Source organism: Pan troglodytes, chromosome 7 (assembly GCF_028858775.2).
Source record: "Pan troglodytes isolate AG18354 chromosome 7, NHGRI_mPanTro3-v2.0_pri, whole genome shotgun sequence".
Lineage (NCBI taxonomy): Eukaryota > Metazoa > Chordata > Mammalia > Primates > Hominidae > Pan > Pan troglodytes.
In genome coordinates this window covers 96,867,545-96,890,759 of record NC_072405.2, presented here as the reverse complement: position 1 = coordinate 96,890,759, position 23,215 = coordinate 96,867,545, and the positions used below count along the sequence as shown (strand labels likewise).

Below are 23,215 nucleotides of genomic sequence, written 5' to 3'. Positions count from 1 at the left end.
TGACCGGTCAAGTAAGCAGAAACAATAAACATATAAAAGATTTGATAACCCAAATAACAAGCTTGATTTCATGGGTACAAATAGAATCTTGCACCCAAGGATTAGAAACTACCCATTTTTCTTAATCACTCACAGAAAAACTACTAAAAGTGATCATTTTCTAGGCCCCGAACTAGTTTTGATAAATTCCACAGCCTTGTTATCATACAACTCACATTCTCTGACTATAAATATTACCCCATCAACTCTGCTCTGCTCATTTAGACTGAAGCATTCTCACTCAAAACCAAAGCTCCAACAATCCTGTTACCAACTGTCAGGGACACAGGTTGCCACCCTTGCAATGAAAATGCTTTTAAAAGCAGCCTCTTTACTTATCTTTTTAGATAATTTGCATATGTCAGTTACTAGTATACTTATCCTAACAGTTTTTTTAACATCGATTTCTCCTTCTATTGCTTCATGTTACCCTTTGATCTTGTAAGCCAAGTTTTTGCAATAATTACCTATTTTTTAACTTAAGCCTTGTGATGGTCCTGGTGACCTATAAATTGAAGGTTGCTCATTAGGCCTTTGGATTTGCAAATTTTGCCCTAGTTAGAATTAGGCAGCAGACTGTGGGGCATAAATGGAACACTGTGAACATTTAAAATAAGTCAAGTTTATTATGATTCCATTAATTCTCATCAGAACAGCAATTTCTATTCACATCAATAGAAGGCATTTTTATTTATATTGAGTGAATAACATCCTTCTTTAGACTGTAAAATGTGAGAAAGAATGCAAATATTTAGTTCAAAAGGAGAACACAAGTAAGTACCTAAGATTATGTGATACTTAAAAATGTTCCCAATGTATTTTTGTCCACATATATCCCAATTTTATGTATTTTCTGACATAAATTTCCCACTGTGCACAAATTTTTTAACAAATCCACAGTCCCAGTCCCTAATGTATCTTTTCTTTGAAAAAAAGAGAAGTAAACAAGGCATCATGGGAATTATTGACTTTAGTTGAGGTAAGGAAGGAATCAGAATTACTATACCATAGTGCTAGAAAAATTTAGGTAATCCACCTTCTTAATTTTACAGATAAACATGATGAGACTTAGGTAGATGAAAATATTTATTCAGGATGTCCTAGATACCTCATAGCTGAGATCAGACAATGGCAGAGAGAGAGAAGGAAAGGGAGGAGGGGGGAGAGGGAGAGGGAGAGGGAGGATATTTATATTACAATTCCTAGAGGGTCACCCTTGGAATATAACAAAAACAAACAAACAAACAAAACAAAAAAAACCCAGAGCAAAGAATCAGTGGATCAGAAGGAAGTGAAGGTCAGTGAGAAGCATGACAAGGGAGAATTCAGAAGGAGATTCAACAGATGTGTTCACAGATACAGTCTTCCTACATTCTCATTTCAGTAAGTCTAGGTATGCATTCACTCATCCATTCCAGTCATTCAACAAATATTAGTGAATTCCTATTGTGTGCTACTAGGCCCATAAACACCTACCTTTGTAGCACTTACATTCTAATAAGACCGTTCTCCCTCATAGCCATTGCTTCCAGTAATAAGTTTACAGAAACTAGGGACTAAGATGGATTGAGGTAGTTAGGAAGGTCCACACAGAAAGATAAGTATAGAAGGGGTACTTTTAAAAATTGCATGTCCCACTACAGATTTACCACAATGGCTAAAATTTAAAAGACTGACAATACCAAGTGCTGGAATAATGACAATGCCAGGTGTTAGGATAACATGGGGTTACTGGAACTCTCACATATTGTTAGAGGGAATGTGAAATGATAAAACCATATTGGAAAAAGATCTGACAGTTTATTTTACAACTAAACACAACTACCTTACAACTCAAAAATTCCAATGTAGGTATTTTACCCAAAAGTAATGAAAATATATGTTCACAGAATAAAACTTGTTCAAGAATTTTCACAGAAGCTCTATTCATCAAAACCAAAAACTTGAGGCAGGCTAGGTATTCATCCGTAGGTGAATAAATAAACAAACTGTGGTATAAAGATACAATGAATACTATGCAGCAATAAAAAGGAATAAATTACCAATACACAACATAAATAACTCTCAAAACCATACTGAGTAAAAGACATCTTATACAGAAGCATATATACTGTACGATTTCATTTATGTGAAATTCTAAAACAGGCAAACTTATCCACGGTAGAAAAAAATTAGAACAGGTGATTGCCTCTGGCACATTTGAGTAAGGATTGACTGGGAAAAGAATTGAGAGAACTTTCTAAAGTGATGGCAAGGCTCTATGTCTTAACATGTGTTTTGTTACACAGGTATATGCATTTGTCAAAATTTATTAAATGATACAAAAATCAGTAGCATTTCTACACACTAACAATAAACTATCTGAAAAGGAAATTAAGCATCAAAAAGAATAAAATATTTGGAACAAACTTAACCAAAGGGGTGTGAGACTTGTACACTGAAAACTGCAAAATGCTGATAAAAAAATTAAAGTAGAAACTAATAAATTGAAAGACATCTGTATTCAAGGGCTAGAATAATTAATATTGTTAAAATGTCCCAACTACTCACAATGATCTATAAATTCAATGCAATCCCTATCAAAATCTCAATGATTTTTTTACAGGAACAGAAAAAAATCCAAAAATTTGTATGGAACCACAAAAGACCCCGAATAGCTTAAGTAATTTTGAGCAAAAAGGACAAAGCCAAAGGCATCCCACTTCCTGATTTCAAAATATATCACAGAGCTACCATAATCAAAACAGTATGAAACTGGCATAAAAACACACATACGGTCCAATGAAACAGAATAGAGAGCCCAGAAATAAATGAATACATAGATGGTCAACTGCCTGTCCAAGGGTGCTAAGGATATGCAATGAGGAAAGATAGTCTCTCCAATAAATTGTACTGGGAAAGCTGGATATCCACAAACAAAAGAACAAAATAACTACCATATGACCCAGCAATGCCACTTCTGTGAATATATCCAAAGGTATTGAAATCTGTATCTCAAAGAGATATCTGCACTCCCATGTTCATTGCAGCATTGCAGCATTATTCGCAATAGCCAAAATATGGAAGGAACCTAAATTTATCTCAACTAATGAAAGGATAAAGATAATATGGCAGATATGCACATATATAATAGAACATCATTCAGCCTTAAAATGAAAGAAATTCTGCCATTTGTGACAATATAGATAGTGCTGGAGGACATTATGCCTAGCAAAATAAACAAGACACAGAAAGAGAAATACCGTCTGACCTCATATGACCTCACTTGTATGTGGAATCTAAAAGAGTCAATTTCGTAGTAGTAGAGAGTAGGATGGGGGTTACCAGGGGCTGGAGGAAAGGGATAATGGGGAAGTGTAAGTCAAGGAGTACAAAGCTTCCATTATGCAAAATGAGTAAGTCCTAGAAATCTACTGTATGGCATAATGCCTATAGATAATACTGTACTTTCTTTAAATTCACCAAATGGTCCTACTTAACATTAGTGCCTTTTTTTTTTTTTTTTTATGGGACAGAGTCTCCCTCTGTCGCCCCGGCTAGAGTGCAGTGGCACCATCTCAGCTCACTGTAACCTCCGCCTCCCGGGTTCAAGCGATTCTCCTGCCTCAGCCTTCCTAAGTAGCTGGGATTACAGGCACCCACCACCATACCTGGCTACTTTTTGTATTTTAAGTAGATACGGGGTTTCACCATGTTGGCCAGACTGGTCTCAAACTCCCAACCTCAAGTGATCCACCCGCCTCAGCCTACCAAAGCGCTGGGATTACAGGTGTGAGCCGCCACGCCCGGCCTCATTAGTGCTTTAACTGTATATTCAAAATAAAACATAACTCTAAACAAATACTGAACTCCAGTTAACATATATATTCTGAAGTACTGTTTTTAGGAGAAAGTTTATGGCTGTCTAGAAATTATTTTGAAATACATCCAAAAATAAGAAGGTTTTATTGATAAATAAGTGGAGGAATATGTGACGAAGCAAGCATAGTAAAATGTTAATGATAGAATCCAGGCAGTGGGCATATGAGTGTTCACTGTAAAATTCTTTTAATTTTTCTGTTTGTTTAAAATGTTTCATAAAAATATATTGGGGGAAATTGCATGTTATGTTTGTTTCACAGAGAAAGGCTTTCTATTTTCATACTAAATATTTTTATGGCTTTATGTCAAATTCTGCCTTACTGCTTTAACCTGAAGTATGCCTAAGTATATGTATATATATATATATATATATCATGTGTTATACAGTTGATGCATTGTATAGCTAATAATTAGATACTTCTTGTGTTAATCCAGCCAGATAGAATCTCTTTGAAAAGATCTATCTGACTGGGATGTAGATATTAGAGATGGACACACTTGACTAATTAAGCTAATCTTAGGAAATCAATAAGAGGTCATCTAATTAAATTACAAATCTTACCTTTGGTTATGCGTGTCTAGGTGTAAGATGTGACTGAGAAAAGAATCCTAAAATAAATCTCAAAGCATCAGGGCAGAAAACTTCCAATTAACATAGCAGACTATTTAATATACAAAAAAATAGTTCAAGCCAAACCCTTGAGATTTGGAAAATCCATGCCAAAATTTCACATTTGATTGTTATTTTTTTAAATCATAAAAAAGAAAATGGGAGAAAGTAATTCTTATGTTTGTTCCTGTTAAAGTAGGACAAACTTTTGAGTGACTTTGGAGGGGAAGTAATCCCAACACTTATCATGGAATTGACCATGTTGGGAGAGAATCTTTTTTCTCTTCACTCTTGGGTAATGTCAGGTTTAATAAATTTCCTTAATTTAAAGAGACCCACAGGTCCAAAACCTGTGACCAAAATAAATGAGGTAATAGGAAATTACAAATTGGAATTTGAAAAGTTAAAATGCAATCCATAAAATTAATTCCAGACTTCTTCAAGGTGGTTCTCTTTGACATCAAGTTCACTATGATATTAGTAAGTCCAAGGAAGACTGCTAGAAAAAAATTATACAGTGGTAACATTTTTATTCTCTTGGCATAGTGGTTTTCAAGCCCTATCAAAGAGTTCATTATTTTTTCTGTTCCTATAACAAGGAACTAGGTTAAAAAAAAAAAAAAGAGTCCTATGTCCTTCAAAAGGTATTGAATTTCAAAATGAGTAATTTCTTTCTAGATCTGTTTTTATTTGAATATTAACTTCAACTGCAGTTTCTTTCTTTCTTTGTAAACCTCAACTTCTTACTATTTGAAGATCTTAAAATCTCAAACTATTTTTACAAGAAAAGACCACTCTTGTTCAAAGATTAGTGCCCAGTTACCCAAAGTGCTAATGTTATATGTGGCATACCTAGATAAGAAATAAAAGCTCAACTAGGGCAGGATTCCGTAAAAAGTACTCCTTTTCTGTGTCTGTACAAGATGCTGAAATAGCTAGTTGGGACACACAAAATCTTAATGTCCCTCTGTAACAAAACCTGGAGACGTTCTTTATATAAATGACATTTTTAAAGGATTCAGTGGAAATGCTTGATACAGACCAAGTTATCAGAGCTATGTAGAATTACCAAATAGTATGCCTAGGTGCACAAGAATTATGAAATATATATACAGATGTCTTCGACTTCTGATGAGGTTACATCACAATAAACCTATCGGGAAAATATTGCAAGCCAAAAATGCAGTTAATACACCTAACCTACCAAACATCATAGCTTAGCCTAACCTAACTTAAATGTGCACAGAACACTTATGTTAGTCTACAGTTCAGCTAAATCATCTACCACAAAGCCTAGTTTCTAATAAATTGTTGAATATCTCATGTAATTTATTGAATACCATACTAAAAGTGAAAAACAATGGTTGTATGAGTATGCAAAGTATGGTTTCTACTGAATGGATATTGCTTTTATGCCATCATAAAATCAAACCATAGTATGTTAAGGACTCTCTGGATAGCTAAGTAAATGTTATATGTTCTTTACTGATCCTTATCATATTCTTTTCTCGTCCTGTTCCTATCTGGTCTCTAATGACCTCAGCCTCTTCATTTGCAATTGTTCAAGTACAGAAATTTTATCAAGTACATTTCTGAGCATACTTGATTTTCTTCAATACCAAATTTCTAGATCAGTTGCCCATTACAATCAACAGTAATTTCCCTATTAAGATGGAGCTCAGCTCTCCTCTGTCTCTGCCATGGTTTACGTATTCAATAATATAATAATATGTGGGTGAAAAATAGAAGAGATATTCATCTGTTCTGTTTTCCATTAGTAAAAACAATTGGATCTAAACTATAGAAGATTCTCTCATCTGCATAAATACATTTGATCTCTATAATATTCCCACAAATCAATAGTGTAGTAGTTTAAAAACAGCCTCAAATTTTTTGCTGCTTCTCTCATTGAGAGGTGGATTCAAATGTCTCTTCCCTTGAACCTGGGTTGGCCTTAGTGACTTGCCTGACAAATACAATGTGACAACTATAAGATGATATAGGGCTTCTCAGTTATAGGAAACCTGGCAGCTACCACCTGGGCTGCTATTGCTCTGGGGGAAAACAGCTCTCATGTAAAAATCCATCTACCTTAGACATCCATGCTATGAGGAAGCCCAAGCTAGTCACATTGAGAGGCTGAATGAAAAAAGATACCCAGCCACCCTCTACTGTTCCAATCTTCCCAGCTCAGGATCAGACATGTGAGGTAAGGAGCTACCTTGGGCATTCCAAAAGGACATAATGTGGAAAGGAACAGGGGAACCCAGCCAGCAGTCAGAATCAAGGTTTCAGACATTTGGTCTCAATCGAATCTTTCCAGATATCTCCAGCCATTCAACTCCTACCAGCTGAGGGCCCAGTCATCATGGAACATAAATGAGTCATCTCTGTTGGGCTTTGCACAAAATTCTGACCCATAAAACTATAAGCCTAATAAAAATGGTGGTTATTTAGACCACCAAATTTTGGTAACGGCTAGTAAACACCCTCCTTGGGCTTGTTTCATCATTTCACAGTGTTTATTAAGAAGTTTACATTAGCAGACATGGTGTTTGCCAGTGCTGTCTAGAGAAAGAAAATCTTGATTAGTAGGAAATTTGTTATAATTTAATAGTACTATATTCTCCCAAGAATAGTGGTCTTTTGATGATATAGAAAAAAAGCAAAATGTATATCTTCTGTTTTCACAGGTATCTGAGATGTTATTATTGGGCAGTTCGAACTTTAATTACCATTGGTGGCCTTCCAGAACCACAAACTTTATTTGAAATTGTTTTTCAACTCTTGAATTTTTTTTCTGGAGTTTTTGTGTTCTCCAGTTTAATTGGTCAGGTAAGCTGAGTATGAATCACTGGATACACAGTGCTGTCATTTTGAAAGACTAACAAGTCTTCGTAAACTTTATGGAGGAAAAATTAAAATCTGTCTGGTTCTTCTTTTTTTGAACTAACTTTCTTCTATTTTAATGAGTTGAAGGAGGATGTGATTAGATCAACAGTGCTGTTCCATTTTTAAGCCATTAAATCTATCAAAAGACCTGTCAGCAAATAGCAGTAGTTTGAACTCTCAGAGAAAGCTGTTTCTAAGTTCACTTTTTACTTGGACCCTAATGAAAACCATTAAAATCTCTTTTATTTACTTAAATTTCAAATATTGTTATAAAATCACTGGGTTATTATCGACTTCAGAGGTCATTTAAACCAGAGGCTACAAAATGCCATATAAAATAATTAATAAGTTATTGTTTCACAAATGTTTACTATAGCATCTCCTTGTATTTATTCTCAAAAAAGTCAGTCTAGTAAGAAATTAAATACATAAATTATTATATTGAAGATAGTTGGCACTTACAAAGGATAGAGCCCCCTTTTTTTTTTTTTGAGACAGGGTCTTGCTCTGTCACCCAAGCTGGGGAGCAGTGGCACAAACATGGCTCACTGCAGCCTCAGCCTCCTGGGCTCAAGGGATCTACCCACCCCAGCCCCGCAAGTAGCTGGAACTACAGTTGCACCACACCACGCCAAGCTAATTTTTTTGTAGGACAGGTGGATAGTGGCCTGAATATAGGAGCCCATGGAAGAACCTGATACAGAAGGCAGTTGGGATATGGGTTCCAGATTAGTTAGTTTAAGCATGGAAGACACACTCTCAGGAGATTTGGCCACCATCTCTAACCGTGGGAGAAGCAAGCAAGGCCTCAGTCAGCAAAGTTCCTGATATTAACATATCAAAACATAGAAAATAAAACAGGTTAATACAGATACACGGGGATATGGCAGCTCCAGCTCTATTAAATCTCCCAAGCCCTCTCCTAACATACCAAGTCTCCCAGCCTTAGGTGACTAGGTAATGTAAGTTATCAGTCAAGAACAGCATGGAAAAGTGAGATCTAGGAATTGAGGTTGTTGAGGAATATTTGGAAGAGCCACTGAGGAGTAAGAGACTCAAAAAGATATATACAGTTGGACTAGCTGCATAGCTCCTCTGCAGATAGTTTTAATATGTAGAAGAATTTTTTGGCTCTAAAAATGGAAACTGAGGAAGGCATCACAATTAAAAAGAGCCATTTGAGCTAGACTTCAAAGAATGAGTCGTTTTTCCTTAAGCAGAAAAGACTCAACAGCTACTAAAATGAATGAGCAAAGTCTTAGGAGTGTGAAAGTGAGGCCCTGGTTTTCCTCCCTATTATAAACCCACAGTCAAAGCATATTTACAGCCACTTGCCTCCCTCTATGTGAGAGGAAGAGTCGAGCTATATATCTTTTTTGTGCTGAGATCTTAAAGATCAGCTTTTAACCTAGAGTGGGTTTTTATGGGTGAGTTATAAACATCCAAGAACTAAAACCTGACAGTTTCTTAAGAATTGTCACAGCAGTAGATGATGCTTCAGTAATTTCAGCACATTTCAACTTCTGCTGAATACTGTGCCTTAAGCATGATGAGATTTGATTTTATCTGTCTAAACAACACAAAGGGAAGTACAGAGGTTGCAATTTCATGATGAATTGAGTCTATATAGCCACACTGGATAATCTATGAAGGATGCATTCAAAGTAAGACTCACCAAAATGGACTAGCCATTCTGCCAGACAATTGCTCAACTTTTATTGCACACTCCTTGCATAAGCACAGCTGTATAATTTTTTCAATGTATACTAACATTTCTGCAGTAAAATACAAGTTTCCAAAGAAGATTATGTGTAGTCCTATGCATTACATGGCTGAATTCTCACTTGGTTTGTCCTACAGGTCTTATTGTTGTCCTTATTGGATCAGAGAGAGAATATAATTTGCCCAATATTTTATGGAAGTGGGTGATATTAGGACCCAATATCAGTATGTTTAAAATCAAGTGAGCCACTGCTGAAAAGTTGTCTGGGCAAGAATAAATAAAATAAAAATGAATGAATGAATAAAATCAAGTAATCAGGGCATTAGAAGGAAGTATATCATGTGGAAAACATGTAATTTGACTTTTATTAACTCATTTCCTCTGCTGGGCGTGGAGTGACCATATTTGTGGTTTTAGATGAGAGATGTGATTGGAGCAGCTACAGCCAATCAGAACTACTTCCGCGCCTGCATGGATGATACCATTGCCTACATGAACAATTACTCCATTCCTAAACTTGTGCAAAAGCGAGTTCGGACTTGGTATGAATATACATGGGACTCTCAACGAATGCTAGGTAAGCATGGCAGATTACCGATTAAATTCCTGTAAACCTTGTCATATGATGAAAATTCTGTAAGGTAGCAGAGACTAATTGGATTTGAACAAAAGGTTGAAAAACAACTAAATGATCCTTAAAGCATTCGTTTAATGCTACAGTTTTTTTTTTCCTGAAATATAAATATCTTACTGGTTTTGAAAACCTTGGAAGAGAAAAGGCTAAATTTTAATCAGCATCTTCTGTATGTTCAGTATTACACACATTGTCTCATATAGTCACACATACAAAAAAGGAAGTGGGAAAATTAGGCATTGTCTATCCCTTTGAAGGGAAGAAAATGGAGGCTCCTAACTGAGAAATTTGGGTGAAGACACAGAGCCAGCACACAGTCTAACTAGAACTCAGACCTGCATCTCTTCTCTTCCAAACTCTTGCTCTTACTTCAGTATCAGTCTCCTACCCAGAACACAGTACAGTTGACCCTTGAACAAGTGGGGGTTAACAATGCCAACCCTCACTCCACAGTCAGAAATCCACATATAACTTTTGAGGCTGGGCATGGTGGCTCACTCCTGTAATCTCAGCATTTTGGGAGGCTGAGGCAGGGAGATCACTTGAGGTCAGGAGTTCAAGACCAGCCTGGCCAACATGGCAAAACTCCATCTCTACTAGAAATACAAAAATTAGCAGAATGTGGTGACGCACCACTACACTCCAGCCTAGGCAACAGAGCCAGATTCTGTCTCAAAATAACAGAAAGAAATCCACATATAACTTTTGACTCCCCCAAAACTGAACTACTAATAGGCTACTGTTGACTGGAAGCCTTACTATTAACACAAATTTTGTATGTTATCTGTATTATATACCATATTCGTACAATAAACTAGAGAAAAGAAAATGTTATTAAGAAAATTATAAGGAAAAGAACTATAGTTACTAGTAATTAAGTGAGACTAGATCATCATAAAGGTCTTCATCCTCCTCATCTTCACTGTTGAGTAGGCTGAGGAGAAGGAGAAAAAGGAGTTGGTTTTGCTCTCAGGTGTAGCACAGGCGGAAGAAAATTCTGGTATAAGTGGACCTGTGTAGTTCAAACACGTGTTGTTCAAGGGTCAACTGTACTAATAGAAAGCAGCAACCTTTCAGGCCACTCCCATCCCGCCTCAGGGCACACAATTGCTTCCATGAGGTGCTAAATAATTAATGGTGTCTACAACTATACCACTATACTACTGCAGTTAAAAATAATTGTTACTGAGGGATATAAAATAAGTCGAAGATAATGCACTGCTAGTTGACAATAATGAAACTCAACTTTTAGTTTGTTCTTACCATATGAAATAGGAATTAGTGCCACTAAGAAGCCAAAAATGCTCCAGAGTGCAAATTACAATGAAATTCTCAAATCACAAAGGTTCCTAAGAGCAGACAGAAACCACTGGTTATTATGGTAGGGTCTTTTCTTCACCTTTCTGACACTTTTAAGCCTCTTAAAACTCCAGCCTCGTGTTTAGAATCTCTTCCTGAATGACCAAAACAACATGCCTCTCTCTAGAACATCTGCAGCTACTTGAGGGCATCTGAAGTGGGCAGGCAGAGCAACAAAAGGAGTGGTGCCAGGCTTCTTGCCTCGCACCCCTTAGCGAAGGTAGATAATGATTCAACTCCTTGGCTTAGGAGGTAACTAGAGACAGCCCTTGGAAACAATAAACTGTGTTTATATATGAAGGATTTTCATATTTAGAATCTATATTTGAATCAAAATAGGGATGTAATACAGCAATTTCTCTCTTTTCTAAATAATATAAGAAAACATTAAAAAAAATCAACTCTCAGAAACTCTTGGAATTCTAACCATTAAGAATAGGGAATATTCTGGAGGGGAACAAACAGACCCTTGGCCTACTGGAGGGTGGAGGGTGGGTAGAGGGACAGGATCAGGAAAAACGATGAATAGGTACTAAACTTAATACCTGGGTGATGAAATAATCTCTATAACAAATCCCCATGACATGAGTTTACCATATAACAAACTTGCACATGTACCCCAGAACTTAAAATACAAGGTTTTAAAAAAAGAAAAAAAAAAGAATAGGCAATTTTGTTTACGGAACATTTTATCAGCCTGAAGCCCATCATTTAATTCACATGTAGAAAAATCTGTAATGTATTCACATTCTTCATTGAGTTAATAAGCAAGTAAATAACAATAATTTGAATTTACTCTCTTAGCACATTTTTTCTTTAGATTCCATCCCAGCTGAGCCACCTACTAATTATGCACAATGGAGCAAGTCACTTACAGCTTCTCAGGGCTTCAGTTCTTTTTGTTTTTCTTCTTTCTGCAAAGTAGGAATGAGAACATTTACCCTTGGGGTTGTCACAAGGGTCAAATAAGATAATGGGTGTGACAGAGCTCTGTACGCTCTCCAGTGCCACATGGTGCTCATTATTATTTGCCATCCCTTGAATGCTAAGGCTGGAATCAATAGAATCAGAAAATAAGAACTAGATCCTTCAGCCATGCTAGCTTGTTCACTAGCCTTTGTGCTATGATCATTACGTTTCATAGCTAAAGTTTCAGCAAGCATAATGTTCTGGAATTATTCAGTATGTCATCCAGGGTTAAAAATACTTCTTTTATTGCATAAGCATAATAGTGTTATTTAATAGGTATGCAGGTCCAATAGAAGTAATGAAAATATAGAATCTGATGCATTTAATTATGTATAAAAAGTGTTTGCATTTTGTTTCCTTTATTTTTAAAATTTTTCTACTTGTACCTTGGTAACTTATTTCATTAATTATTCTGCATCGGGGTTTGATGTGTTTATCTTTATAAAGATGAGTCTGATTTGCTTAAGACCCTGCCAACTACGGTCCAGTTAGCCCTCGCCATTGATGTGAACTTCAGCATCATCAGCAAAGTAGATTTGTTCAAGGCAAGTGCTTTTACAATTAATAGACTCTGTATCTATTTCTCTATGGAATCTAAGCTCTTGATTTATACAGCATTTATGAGTTTTTTTGCCTTATGTTTTAACAAAGTCAAAATAACCTAGAGAAATTATGTGGAATTAAAGAGTCAAATAAATTACAGGTCTCTCTTCAGCAGATGGCTTATTCTTTAGAACCCTCTTTCTCTTCTAATTGGTGTCAAAAAAGAAGAGTTCTTCAGACTCTTCTTGCATTAATTTAAATATAATTTAAATTATATGGCTCTATGTCTTTGCTAGTACATGTATCACCTCCCATCTATAAATGTGCCTTGGCAATTCACAACAAATCAGGCTCCAGAATAGCTCTGTAATGGCCTGACAATCAGAGAATTATACCTAATCATGTCTTCTATTACAAATACTTTGGATTTAGACTCTTAAAATGGCCAAATTTTAATTTAGAAGCTTTTTGTTTCAGGAAAAAAAAATTATAACAAAGAAATTTTTAACTTTTTGAATGTTTTAAGTATTACTACTCTTTTTATGCATTATATCACATATAAATTTTTCTCACCTAATATTTCCTTCTGGGTATAGCATTCACCAACTCATCCATTCAATTAATTCATTCAACAAGTATTTATGAAGTTCCCACCATGTTTCAGGCACCACTTTAGCCACTGGGAATATAATAGTTGAAAACAAATACTTACTCAAGTGGAGCTTAAATTCCAGAAGAAGGGAATGAAAAATAAACGCATAAAATGTGTGGAGGTGATAACACCATGAACAAAGTTAAGCAGGTTGTATAGGTTGTTCTCACATTGCTATTAAAAAAAAATACCTGAGACTGGGTAATTTATAAAGAAAATATGTTTATTTGGTCATGGTTCTGCAGGCTGTACAGGAAGCACAGCAGCATCTGCTTCTGGGGAGGCTTCAGGGAGCTTTTGATCATGGCAAAGGGCAAAGCAGGGGCAGGCATCTTATATAGCAGGAGCAGGACCAAGGCAGGCGTGGTCAGTGTCACACACTTTTAAGCAGCCAGATATTATGAGAACTCACTCACTGTCATGAGGACAGTACCAAAGGGGATGGTGCTAAACCATTCATAGGAAATCCGCCCCTGTGATTTAATCACCTCCCACCAGGCTCCACGTCCAACATTGGGGATTGCAATTCGACAAAAGATTTGGTGGAGACACAGATCCCAGCCACGTCACAGGTTAAGAAGGATGAGGGTGGTACTGGCAAGAAAGGCCTCTCTGATTAAATGCATTTGAGCACTTAAGCAGAGGACTGCAAGAAGCAAGGGAGTGAGCTACGCAGATGGGAGAGGAGAGAGAGGAATGAGGACAGGAGGGAATATTACGGGAGGATGGATGACACGATGCCCTGAGCTGGAAACACACTGCAAGGAAGCCAGAGTGGCTGGAGCAAAGGCAGAGTGGTGGAAGCAAGAGTAGTCAGAGAAGAGTGAAAAAAAAGGGAGGCTGAGGCAGTCGGCAGTTAATGGAGGGGCTTGGAGGATCTGTAGACTTTATTTATTTATTTATTTATTTAGAGACAGAGTCTTGCTCTGTTGTCCAGGATGGAGTACAGTGACACAATCCCAGCCCACTGCAACCTCTGCCTCCCGGGTTCAAGTGATTCTCCTGCCTCAGCCTCCCAAGTAGCTGGGATTACAGGCATGCACCACCACACCCAGCTAATTTTTGTATTTTTAGTAGAGACGGGGTTTCGCCATGTTGGCCAGGCTGGTCTTGAACTCCTGACTTCAAGTGATCTGCCCCCCTCAGCCTCCCGAAGTGCTGGAATTACAGGCATGAGCCACTGCGCCCAGTCATCTATAGACTGTAAATTATACTCTGAGTTGCAAAGACACTGAGGCTCTTGAGCAGAAAATGACCTATTCAAGACCAGTTTGAACAGGATCTTTCCTGCTGTGTGAAGAAAAGGACTTAGGAAGTAAATGTGGAAGGCAGGGAGGCCAAATGGAAGTTATCACAACCATCTGTGGAAGAGATGATGGTGAACAGACCCAGGGTTATTGAAGCAGAGTTTTTGAGAAGTGGCGAAATATTGGGTATATTCAAACCCAAAAAGCCCATAGTTTTTCCTGTTTGATTACATGAAGAGGGTAAGAGACAGAAAGGGACCAAAAATGACTCCAAGGATTTAGGCCTGAGGAACAAGAAGAACAAAGATATCATTTGCAAAATAGGAAACTTTAAAGTAAGTGTAGGTTGGGTGGGCTGGAAACCAACTCTTTGTTTTTGGATGTTGCTATGATTTGGATAATGGTGTCCTCTTCAAAAATCATGTGGAAACTCAATCCCTAATGCAACAGCATGAAGACATGTGGCCTTTTGGGAAGTGATTGAGTCTTGAGGGTTCCACCCTCATGAATGGGTTTAGCACCATTACAAAAGGTCTCAAGGGGAAGGAAGAACTCTCTTGCCCTCCTAGTCTTCCACTATGTAAGGACACAGTGTTCCTCCCATCTGGAGGATGCAGCAACAAGGCGCCATCTTGGAAGAAAGAGCAGCCCTCACCAGACACCAAACCCGATAATGCCTTGATCTTGGACTTCTCGGTCTTCAGAACTGTGAGAAATAAATTTCTATTATTTATAAATTACCCAGTCTGTGGTGTTCTTTTAATATCAGCACAAAAACAGATGTGTTTGTTTGATGAGGTGACTGTTAGATTCCAGTTGAAAATTTCATGTAGGCAGTTTGGTTTATAAATCTGAGTTCGGGGGAGACGTCCAAGCTGGAGCAATACATTTGGACCTGTCAGCATATTGGTGTATTTCAAGCCAAAGGACTCAATGCGATCACTTAAGATGTAAGTATGGAAAGAAGAAAAAATGTAATCCAGACAGAAGGATATGTCTTAAAATTATATAATCAATAATATTAGAAACAAGATGAAGAAGCAGAAGCTGTATAGTAGAATGGTTAGGCATAGTCACTCCCAGCATTAGGTTAACCCATGACTCTAAGTTATTAGAGTTAGGTCAGTATTCTAGGACTCTTTTCTTAGCTATGGCCTGTGCTAGATTTCCATCAATATTTTGATGATCATATAAAAGATGTGGTTTTCAAATTGGCAGATGACACAAAGAAAGAAGGAATATAATAAAATTTATTACAAAATTTAAAATTACTGAATACTTTGAAACAACAAGCAAAGCCAACAAGATCAACGTCAACAAGCATAAAAGTAAAATTCTAAACCTAGGTCCAAAAGGAAAATATTGCAGGCCAGGTTCCATGGCTTATGCCAGTAATCCCAGGACTTTGGGAGGTGGAGGCAGGATGATAGCTTGAGGCCAGGAGTTCAAGATCAGCCTGGGCAACATAAATTATTCCGTAATGGTGGAAGTCAGATTAATGACTGCTTCTGGTGGTGAATGGGGACGAGGAGATTGATTAGGAAGAAGCATAAGGGAACTTTGTAGGGTGATGGAAATGTTTTTTGTCTTGCCGGGGAAGGTACATAAGTGTATACATTTATCAAAATTGATCCAACTGTCCCTTAAGATCTGTATATTTCATTTTACATAAATTATTACTCCATTTTCAAAAAAAAAAAAAGAAGAAGAATGGCCCCAAAAGAAAATGTGTAGATGCTGAGGATGTTTAGTTGTGAGAAAAATAAATAAATTCAAGGGCAGCAGAAGTTTCATATACTAAAGTCTGTTATATGAACAAGGAATGAGACTTACTCTACATTGTTCTGCAAAATAACACTCAACTGTAAACTCCATTTCTAAGTTGCAGACACCTCTACTACATATTGATGTATTTGTATATACACACCAATATACCACGGAATACCCATCAGCCATAAAAAGGAACAAAATAATGGCATTTGCAGCAACTTGGAGTTGGAGACCATTATTCCTTTTTTTGTTGTTTTTTGTTTTTTAAACAATGTCTCGCTCGGTCACCCAGGCTGTAGTGCAGTGGCACAATCTCGGCTCACTGCAACCTGTGCCTCCCGGGTTCAAGCGATTCTCCTGCCTCAGCCTCCTGAGTAGTGCCACCATGCCCAGCTAATTTTTGTATTTTTAGCAGAGACAGGGTTTCACCATGTTGGCCAGGATGGTCTTAATCTCTTGACCTCCTGATCTGCCCATCTCAGCCTCCCAAAGTGCTGGGATTACAGGCGTGAGCCACCATGCCTGGCTGGAGACAATTATTCTAAGTGAAGTAACTCAGGAATAGAAAATCAAATATTGTATATACTCAAGTGGGAGCTAAGCTATGAGGATGCAGGGGCATAAGAATAATATAATGGACTTTGGAGACTCAGGGAGAAGGGTGGGAAGGGGGGTGAAGGATAAAAGCCTACACAATGGGTATAGTGTATACACAATGGGTACACTGCTTCGGTGACAGGTGCACCAAAATCTCAGAAATCACCACTAAAGAACGTATCTGTGTAACCAAAAACCACTTGTTCCCCAAAAACTATTGAAATTATATAAAAATTAAAAAGTAAATAAAAAATTTTAAAAACAAAATAGCAGAGTGCCTCATACATAAGAGTAGGTATTATAAAATTTTTGTATGTTTTATTTTTAAAATCACATATACATATTTATGTGTGTACTAAGCACAATGAAAATGTATGTCTTATTATAGGTATGGTCAGAAATGTATGAAAGTCACTAAGCTAAATTATCTTAACAGTGTTTTAAAATATTATAAAACTCGTTATACCTGAATGACGAACTTAATTGAGAATAAGTGACAGTAAGTAACTCTTTTCTAAAGGAAAACAAATGCTTTAAATTAGATACCAATGACTTTTATGGGATCATCTCCTATTTGGGAAGATATCAGTTTTTTGCCTCATAGTTTTTTTTCTTTCTATATGTACTTTTTGGTACTCCACCAAATCAGCAACATCTGATTGAGAAAAAAGGTTAAATCTTCACATCTTGCTAATGTTGTATATAACTTAGATTCATTCTTTCCTGACATTTCTGTTAAAGATACAGTTCTTTCCAGAAAGAACCCATTTACATTTATATTTCTGTTACATGAAAAAGTTTTTTTTTTGTAAAGCCAAGTGAAGTAGAAAATATGTAGGTATGGAATCTTTCTAAATTTATTTTCACAGAGATAGTCTTAGCAATTTACACAAATTTATTTTCTTAGGAAGGAAATAGGATGAATAGTGATCCTCCACCCTACATCTCATAATTTATACCTGACTGATCCTTGCACTGCTTCTGAACCAGTCTCCTCCCTTCACTGAAAGCCACCTCTGCACCCAGGGAGCTGAGTGCACAAAGGAGGGAATGGTCCAGGTGTGGGACCTAGAAGGACGCGTAGGAGCCTATGGAGTGAGAAACTAGAGGCACCTGGGTGAAAGCTCATAAGCATGTAAAAGTATTAACCTGTTTACTGAAACAGGTGATTCAGTTAAAATGAGGCTAGGAGGATGGGTCCTAATTCAATTTGACTGGTGTCTTTATAAGAAGGGGATATTTGGACACACAGAGACACCACGGGTGCAAGTGCACAGAGGAAAAGCCATGTAACGACACAGTGAGAAGGTAGCCATCTGCAAGCCAAGCAGAGAGGCCACAGAAGAAACCAGACCTGCTGATGCCTTGATCTTAAGCCTTTAGCCTCCAGAACTGTGAGAAAATAATTTCTGTTGTTTAAAGCACACACAGCCTGTATAACTTTGTTATGGCAGCCCTAACAAACTAATACACTTCCAATGAAAGCTTTGTTACTATCCCATTTTACGGAGAGCAAACAACTTACCTGACTGAGGTCATTGAGCTCTAAGCATTGGGACAGTTTGAGCACGGCTTTCTTCACACCACTCTATCATTCTTACCTTCAGTTCTCTACCAAACCTATCCGGATCACTGATAAGGTGGGAAGGAACTGGAAAAGTTTCACTAGAGTCAAAAGTCAAGCTGGCCCAGTGCGGTAGCTCATGGCTGTTATCCCAGCACTTTGGGAGGTTGAGGCAAGAGGATTGCCTGAGCCCAGGAGCTCAAAACCAGCCTGGCAACATAGTGAGACCTCATCTTTACAAATAATAGAAAATTTAGCCAGGTGCCTGTAGTCCCTACTACTCAGGAGGCCAAGGCAAGAGTATCACCTGAGCCCAGGAGGTTGAAGCTGCAGTGAGCCATGATTGTGCCTCTGTATTCCAGCCTGGGCAACAGAGCGAGACCCTGCCTCAAAAAAAAAAAAAAAAAAAAGGTCAAGATCAAGGCAGTCCTTTCGCGATATTCACAGACTAAGACTTGGCACATCAGATAGATACCTACAGTCACATACACTTTTCTACTTTCCTGCTAAGAAAAGCCTCTGAATCTCATGTAGGTTTTTTCGCCTCTTAATCAAAGCAGGTGGAATTAGAGTCACAGATTTTCACCAAAACTTTGCTTCAATAAATTGTGGTTAATTAGTAAGATTTGCTGCTTCAACATGGGTGATCAGAGATTTGAAATAGCTCAGAGATGAATAGTCAAATTATATATATATATTAATTTTTCACAAAAATGATTCCTCTTCCTTGCAGATTTCACGTTATTCCAGGCCCAAGCACAAGTATTAAGCTAATAAGGAGCGATTCATTTCTATGAGATGGGCAATTTCCCCTCATTTCTGATGATTTATTATTTCTATCTCGATTTTTAAATATATGTTATCATATTAAATGCTGGGGAAATCACATTTTGCCTCTACTACTGCATTACCAGAAACGGGAGAAACTTTAATAAAAGTTCTGTTGCGCCACCTAGTGGCGTGCATTAGAATCGCATCCTTTAGAAACAGCCCGCAGTTCAGCAGGAAACCAGAGACCCAGAGATAACAAAATTGAAATGTAGGTACTACAGTCCGACAAGGAAGGCACAATATGTCTATTTGCTGCCATGGTAATTATGCAGAACCCATCCCAACAGGACACCTCACTGGGATCTTTGACTCATTGTTTGCGATTCTGTGGCAAAGAGAGCCTGCAAAGGCTGTGACTTCTGTGGACGGAAGGATGAGAAGGAACTGTTTTGTGTGTGAGTGACAGACTGAGCCAGGAAGAGAACCGGAATGGCAGCATGCTTTCTAGCACTCACATGCAGATCCCCAGCAGTGACATCCTACTTATCTGATATGTCATCACATATTTACTCCACAGGGCCTGAAATCAGAACGTGAGAGTGAGACTACAGTGAGACTTGTGTTTCATTTCTACCAACTTTATTTTTACCCTAATGGTATTAGAAATGAAGTATTGTTGCTAGACTTTTAAAAAATATTTTGAATAGTGAGTTTATAATCTAAATGAACTCCATTCAACTATACATCCTCAGCAGTTGGCCTGTCTAAAGCACTGAGCCAGACATGGAGGGCTACTGCCCAGCTACTGCAGCCATGTTGTTTCTGCCCTCTGGAGCCCTCCGATAGGGAGGGGAGATACTAAATAAATGAGATAACATACTTGGTTGTAAGGGACTCAAAACATATGAAGCACTTATATCAGTACCTGGCATATAGTAAATTACATAGTTATTATTAAATGGAGAAATAAAACTGATGCAAACATGTGGGAGTTTCTACACAGGTAAAATCAGATTCTTCCTGTGGCCCTGCCTGATCATAGAAAAATTGATTAGATCAGAGGTCCCCACCCCAGGGCCACAGATCAGTGCCAGTCGGTGGCCTGTTGGGAACTGGGCAGCAAAGAAGGAGTTGAGTGGTGGGTCAGTGAGAGCAGCTTCATCTGTATTTACAACCACTGCTCATTGCTGGCATTACTACCCAAGCTCCGCCTCCTGTCAGATCAGCAGTGGCATTGGATTCTTATAGGAGCAGAACCCTATTGTGAACTATGCATGCGGGGATCTAGGTTGCACTTGCCTTATGAGAATCTAATGCCTGGTAATTCCTCACTGTCTCCCATCACCCCCAGATAGGACTGTCTAGTTGCAGGTAAACAAGCTCAGGGCTCCCACTGATTCTACATTATGGTGAGATGTATAATCGTTTTGTTATATATTACAATGTAATAATAAATAGAAAGAAAATGCACAATAAATGTAATGTGCTTGAATCATCCCGAAACCATCCCCACAACTGCCCATCAGTGAAAAAATTGTCTTCCACAAAACTGGTCCCTGGTGCCAAAAAGATTGGGGACTGCTGGATTAGTTTCATCCTCAGAGTTCCGTCTAACTCATGACTTCCCACTTTGACCCAAACTCCTAGAAAAGTAGAACTATTGCCAATTTTCAGAGAAAGTTTGACGAAGATGATTTTTACTAGTGTTGCAAATATTGACTGTAAGTTTAGGTCTAATATTACTTAGAAGTAATATTAAAAATTATGACATCACAGCACTTTGCAAATTTTTTATCACATTTGACTTTGCTGGTCCCAACAGCTACCAATCAGTATCATGCCTCGCATAGTCGATGGCATGAAGAACTGAATTCAGAATTCCCTGCCCTAGTCATATCACCTATAACTTACTTGTTTAATGAGAATGGGGTTTAAGATAGAACAAAGCACGTCTTTTTGTAATAAGCAGGCTGAGATGGAAAAAGCCCTGAAGACCATTGCTTATACTTGAGAGTGACTTAAATTCACAGTGAGTTATAAAATACTGATGATATCTTAAGTTCTGTTTCAAAGAAAGCAGAAATGAGCCTAGAAATGGAGAAATTCTATAGGACTAAGAGGGTACGCATTCCAAGGAAACATTTTACCAACTTCACAATTGTATTCGGAGCTTGCCATTATTAAAAGTGGAATTTCCTGGGTACAAGAACCACCATCTAACCTATGGCTCTCTTGTGAATCAAAATAACATTTCTCCCAACTCCATTCAAATCTCCAATATCCTCATTCAAATCTGTAACACAGCTATACAGCACTGAATTTCTCATTGTCCAAAATGGAATAATTTCTAACAGCTTCATTCTATATGTCAGCCCATTTTTATTTAGCATCCAACATGCCCTAAACCCTGATGAGACACTAAGGATACAAGAGTGAATAATACAAACCTTTGATCTCAAGTTGCTCCAAGTGTAGATAAAAACACACACTCTGGTGATACTCTTCCTCCAATACCTACCGCATGTGTGACCTTAGAGAAAGTCGACAGGCTTCCTGGGACTCCAGTTCTTATCTAAAAGCCAGGAGTGATGACCATATATTCATTAATGCCAGGCATCAATGGGAGGCTGGAAGAATTAAACAGGTAAGGATAAGACAGTAAAACATAATATAAATATTATGTACTAATATAATGTTAATGTTGATACTTTCTCAGTTACTCTCACTTTATAGAAAAAAGAGACATTTACAAAGCAATCCTGTCTTTTCATACATCAGAAAATTTCCTAACTGTAAACAAAATGGAGCTGGGTTACCGAGAGAAAAAGCCCCAGGATGTAATTCTTTTTAATCACACAATAATGAAGCAATGTATATCTCAAGAAAATAATCATTTTCTGGAGAAAAAAAAGAATAATAATAGTTCTCAAACACATTATAAAATATAATGACATCATAATGCAAACTTTATTTCACTAGGCCTAAATCCAAATAAGAAAGATTTAGTCCTAAACCAAAGCTGCCCCAAAGCTAGTGGCATCTTTTCATAAAGTAATCATTAGGGGACAGGATCACTTAATTGGTGAAAGTTAAATTCTAAGTTTTTACTATATACAGCTGCTAGATTCAGTTTGCATGACTTGATCCATGTGCTATCCAAGTATGTTAATAAAAAGTCATATTTAGATTGGTTCAAATGTTTTTCTCTGAGAAAACCCAAGCTGTCAGCTGAAAGCTATCGACGTAAGTGCTTGTGTGTATTCCTGCCAAGAAAAGTGCTAATTGTTTGCTTATCTATGTTCAGGCTTGTCTCCTAGGTTGGTCTCACGCTTCCCATTGATCCGATTTCCTTCACTGCTGCTATCTGTCCCTGAGCCCACCTAAAGGATAAAAGGGGAAAGAAGACTAAACACATTTCTCCACAAAGGGAGACACTTATTTTCTTAAAATTTAAAATTAATAAAAATGAAAGTTGAAGTTTCATCAGTTCTCCCCAAACCCATTCTCCTTCCTCCCTCCCTAAGGTGGCCACTAAGATGACCCTCATCTGAGGATATCCTGCCACTCCTCATCTTTATCATTTTACTTTATAGCCATATAAACATAAACTGGTAGTAGTGTGTTTAGATTTTTATAGGTGGAATCATACTGAATATATTCTATATTCAGACCACACTATTGGTTGAGTTTAATCATACATTTAAATATATATAGTTTATTTTATTTTTATCTTTATTTTCATTTTTTAGTCAATTAATTTATTTTTTTAAGACAGGGTCTCACTCTGTCACCCAGGCTAGAGAGTAGTGGTGCAATCTTGGCTTACTGCAACCTCCGCCTCCCAGGTTCTAGCGATCTTGCCACCTCAGCCTCCCAAGTAGCTGGGATTACAGGCATGTGTCACCATGCCCAGCTAATTTTTGTATTTTTAGTAGAGATGGGGTTTTGCCATGTTGGCCAAGCTGGTCTCAAACTCCTGAGCTC

General features: G+C 37.6%; 1 protein-coding gene across 1 annotated transcript in view; it reads left to right on the top strand.

The window, feature by feature from the left end:
* CNGB3 (cyclic nucleotide gated channel subunit beta 3) overlaps positions 1-23,215 on the top strand; it is a 169,472-nt gene that overhangs the window by 105,065 nt on the left and 41,192 nt on the right. Inside the window, exons 11-13 of the mRNA XM_519846.8 lie at positions 7,204-7,345; positions 9,543-9,702; positions 12,535-12,632. Coding sequence (XP_519846.5) covers positions 7,204-7,345; positions 9,543-9,702; positions 12,535-12,632 — 400 coding nt within the window. The remainder of the gene's footprint in view (positions 1-7,203; positions 7,346-9,542; positions 9,703-12,534; positions 12,633-23,215) is intronic.